Source organism: Parasteatoda tepidariorum, chromosome 10 (assembly GCF_043381705.1).
Source record: "Parasteatoda tepidariorum isolate YZ-2023 chromosome 10, CAS_Ptep_4.0, whole genome shotgun sequence".
Classification (NCBI taxonomy): Eukaryota; Metazoa; Arthropoda; class Arachnida; order Araneae; family Theridiidae; genus Parasteatoda; species Parasteatoda tepidariorum.
Window position 1 is genome coordinate 9,958,860 of NC_092213.1, and position 4,752 is coordinate 9,963,611.

At 28.7% G+C, this 4,752-nt stretch overlaps 1 protein-coding gene across 2 annotated transcripts in view; it reads right to left on the reverse strand.

Moving 5' to 3' along the window:
• Positions 1 to 4,752, reverse strand: part of LOC107437756 (pancreatic lipase-related protein 2-like) — a 34,846-nt gene that overhangs the window by 25,134 nt on the left and 4,960 nt on the right. For both annotated transcript variants that reach the window (XM_043047797.2, XM_043047796.2), the window contains exon 2: positions 2,364 to 2,620. In XM_043047797.2, coding sequence (XP_042903731.1) covers positions 2,364 to 2,620 — 257 coding nt within the window. The remainder of the gene's footprint in view (positions 1 to 2,363; positions 2,621 to 4,752) is intronic.

Genomic DNA, 4,752 nt, shown 5'->3' on the forward strand with positions numbered 1-4,752 from the left:
ACTCTTAGTCTGACTAACTAACTCCACTGTACTCCGTTCCCCCTTTTATATAATTTTTCACCGCATCTCCAAAATTCTCGAATTGTCTCAAAGACGACAGAACGTCTAGGATTCCAGAATCATCGCGTAAAGACCTCGTGAATGACAGCCAGTCTTGAAAACTATACTGGTAGAACAGAAAGGAACCAGTCCGTAACAGTATCACTTGAATCTGGTTTCAAAAGTACAACCCTATTATAGTAAATGTTTTTTCAGTATTCTGAGAAATACCGTGAGAAAAAAAAAGTAGGCATAAGGCAGATAAAAATATATAGCCTTAGATAAATAATAGCTCGCCTAATTTCTACTAAAATTTTTATTTTTGCCATTTTGTCTAAGCTCAAGGGGGGTGTTTAAACCCCTCCCTTGCGTACGCCACTGCTACCAATAAATTTTGCCGCGTTTTAAAAGGTATACAGGACTGTACAAATACAGTCAATACTGGCTCCTTTATTCCATTAAAATAAACGAATTCCTCACGAAAAAACCCCTTTATTTTTCCTTACTGTTGAAAGTTTCGAAAAAGTTTTAAAAGTTGAAGAGAATAAGAATATGCTTAAGGAATTTTTTTTTTTATAAAAACATCATAAATTGATTTTTAAATATTCGTAGATTAAACAAATTTTTGGCGTATATTATGCTTCATACTTTCTTTTAGATATTATTTAATTGTTTCAAACGACGATATTATAAATTAGCTTTACTAACTATTGAAAAAAATAGCTAATTAACATTGGCTTTACAGTCTCAAAAGCAGCTGGTTTCACGATTAGGCTTAAAATGTATAAAATTTTCGACAAGATTGCATATGGAATAACCGTTTTAAGGTTACGCGATTCAATTATGGAATTCATTTGTTTTGGTTAACATTTTTCACGTAATTATAAAATTAATTTCGGTAAATATTTATTATTTTCTATCATTTTATTAAATAAAAGTCAAAATTTTTCTGAATTCTCAGGTATACGAATTTTTAAGTCATTTTAAAGTACGATGTAAAAATTGCTTTACAATTTACCTTACCATACCTGAAATTGTATACCTTACAATTTAAACATTTCCCACTCTTGTTTAATAAAACAATAAACAAATTTAAATATTTACTGATATGTATTTTTTGCATGAATTATCTTTGGATAAACGAATTATATAATTGTGTGAATTTCTTTTAAATTTCACTAAAAAAGTTCTCGTGATATGGCAAAATACGAAAAAAGCAAAATAAGCATTTAAGGGGTTCAAACTTTAGACCACTCACTCCCCTAAGTAAACTATGTGGACCATATTTTCGACATTGCGGTTACCTCCTATAATTTGGGAGTCAGAAATCAACATCGGTTGAAAAAAAGGTATGTTTATTCAAAGAAAGTGCTTTTTATGTCTAATTTCATAATTTAAAATATCGTGTGCACTGGCTAATTAGTATATTTGTGGTCACACCCTTGAATCATTAACACATAGAAAGACTGAAACTTAGTAAATACCTATATTCCCCAAAAGCAGTCAAAATGACTGCATTGTGAAAAAATAACTAGAGAGTAAAAAAATTTGTCAATTTTCAATATTTTTTATATTATTTATAGTTAAACAACAAAGTATTAGTAAATATTAACAACAACAAAATGTACTTCACTTGGAAAAAAAATTATGCATTATTATTTGTACATTTTCTGCAAATGAAAAAGCAGTTAAAATGATTTCCTTGGGCAATCTAGTGTTAAGAATGAGTCCTAGAATGTGAAGATCCGAACATTATATCAAAAGTTGTTCTGGATGGTTAGTTTTTTATTGGCGCACTGTACATGGTTGGTCGTTTTACTAATTAACATCACACAAGATCTGCACAATTGGCTACTGGTGACAGATCAGATGGATGATCCTGTACCTCCAGAGATGCTATGTAAATAAAAAGAGTAGCATTGGTGTCTGTCACATCGTTGCCAGGGCGACGAAGGTAGAAAATGTGACCTTGTGAATTTTATTTATACAATTTTAGTTATAAGGAGCATAATAAAGAATAAAATGGAACTCCGTTTTCTTTCAAAATGAACAAGAATGTGGTGTAAAATAACTTCAAGATGCATTTATTTAACTTTAGAATCGCGAAGCTTTCTAACTCATTTAGATTGTATCAAGTTAGCACGATATTATATTGCATTGTACCCCGTTTTCAATACTACATACATCTAGTTGGTTGTATTCATCAAATACCTCTAAAAGAAAGAAAAGTTAAAAACCTACAAATTTTATAAAATTGTTAAATTAGCAAGTAAATAATATTGTAAAAATCTGTAAAGATAATAAAATGTTTAAAGTTTCCTTACTGTAAGTGATTTTGGATGACCTGTATACCCATGAACGAGTACTTTTACTGTTGAATTATCTTTGTAAGGAGACTTTGACAGTGATTCTGCTGTTGGTTTCAGATCATAGGGCGTCTGTTTATTGGAACGAGTATGCAACAAAAACTTTGTGTGCAGTTCTTGTGGCGGTACACTTACTGGTCTGTACAGAGGATGGTACCAAGGAGGACCGGTATAGAAACATCCCAAATCACCGAAACATTTTGTCGTGAAATTCACTGCAAAAAAGAAATGACATTATTGAACATTCGACGTAAAATCTTTCCTATGTTCATTAGTATTTAATGAAATTGTTTTTCAAAAAGTCATTATTTTCTATGAATCAAGCATTCCAATGCACATTGTTTAATAAATTGCACCAATGTTTTGAAAAATGGAGGTCTTTTTGATAAAATGAAATGATCTATAATACAATATATCATATTGATTACAACACGTGATACATCCGGATATACTACATAATAAAAGTATGAAAGTGATTGATAAATAATAAATGCTAAAATGTATAAGCTGTGTTACGGAAACGTTGTTGAAAAAAAAAAGGAATTTTAACATTTGTTCGATTTATAATTTTCCTTGCATGCAATATTTAACCCTTTTAAGACCTCGATCCCTTCATGGCGCATGGCACCCTCCATGTAGTGACTCTTTCTGACACCAGCAGCTCATGAGGACATGATTTCAATTTGGAATGTTTTATTTTGAATTTTTAAGTAAACTTAAAAAATGGTTGTTGAGTCAGTTGATAATTTCGAGTAATGTCTCACGGAGAATAAATCTTCAATATGCGAATCCAAATTTATTATCACCCGAATTACTTGAATTAGTATCGATTTGTATTGATTATTTTTTCGTTTAAAATTTAATAAATTTTTATTGTTTTCTTGGTAAGTATTTTTTAATTTTGTATGATAAATTTCAACTAGAATTCAGCTATTCTGTTTATAAGTTGCATATTGAAATTCGTATCGAGATCTTGCAATTATAAAATTTTATTGGGTGGTATGTCATCTTAAAGTATTGAAGGGATAATCTATGCATATATAATTTGAGAATAAAGTTTTCAAGAGAAGAGCATATTATTTTGGAATTCTCCGGATTTAAAAATCAGGTAAGTGTTATGATTTTTATAACAAAAAATTTACTTGTAAATATTTTTTTTTCTAATTTGATGATAGAATGGTTTTCTAAGTCCGATTAAGAATTTAAAAAAAATATGAACGCTTTTTATTTAATTTGATGAATTTTTATTAAAAGCTAAAATTTTTTCATAAAAATGTTTGCCAAAAAAACTTGTTGTGAAAAATTAAATGATGCAAAATGCAAAATTTTCTTAAGGAAAATACTTCAAAACTTGAAAAAACGACCCAGAACATTGGAAAACTGATTTGAAGATGTATGATTCATAAAACTATGGAATGAAAAGTTTAAATAGGCCTTTCGTGTTATATCATTAAATTTAGTAAAACGATTACGCAGGCATTAGGTTTTATCTCTAATAAAAAGATACATATTTTTTTCTGTTTATTTGCAAATATTTTTCCGATGTGCTTTGGACATTCCTTCTCTAAAATAAAAAAAAGAGATACCATTTTGTTTTCGCTACTATAAGAAAGAATATCAAACAATTTTCTACTTCAAATTTAATAGGCCACAATAGACAGGGACAGTGATGACGTATTTCATGACGTCAAACGACGCGTCCTTCCAATCTCCGTTCCAAACATTCTGTTGAACGATCCATTTAAATGGCATTTCCTATGTTAATTTAAGACGGCAAGATTTTTAGTTGTTTATTGACATAAATAAAATTATTTAGCGCTTTTAAGAGACTTATTCCTAATTTATGTAGTTTTCTTTATACGGGGTATCAGTAGGTTTTACGAGTTAAGTGCATTAAATGCTATAAAAAAAGTTTCAAAATGGTCAAGTTATCTTTAATTTTGATATATAAAAATTTAAGCGTCAATATTTTTAACTCCTGTTTCATGTTTATAATAATGTCTTATTTTATTTAGAATTTGTTACATATTCTTTATCTACATCTAATTTTTTTCTTTAGTTATGGATAGGCATGCATTGTTTTTAAAAACGTTTTGTAATTTTTAATTTATAATTAGATTGTATTTATCAATACTAATGTCTGTTTATTTAATTAAGTCTGATGATTAAATTTGTAGTTATTGTAAACTTTGTTTGCTTAAGATTTTCTGATTATTGCTGCTAATTCTCATTAGCTTTAGTTTTTAACTACTAAATAGGAATAAATTATGTTACTAACTTATTGTTAAATGTGCACAGAGTTTTAGTTTAAACTGAGATTTATTTTGACTTGAGATTTTTTCTTGTT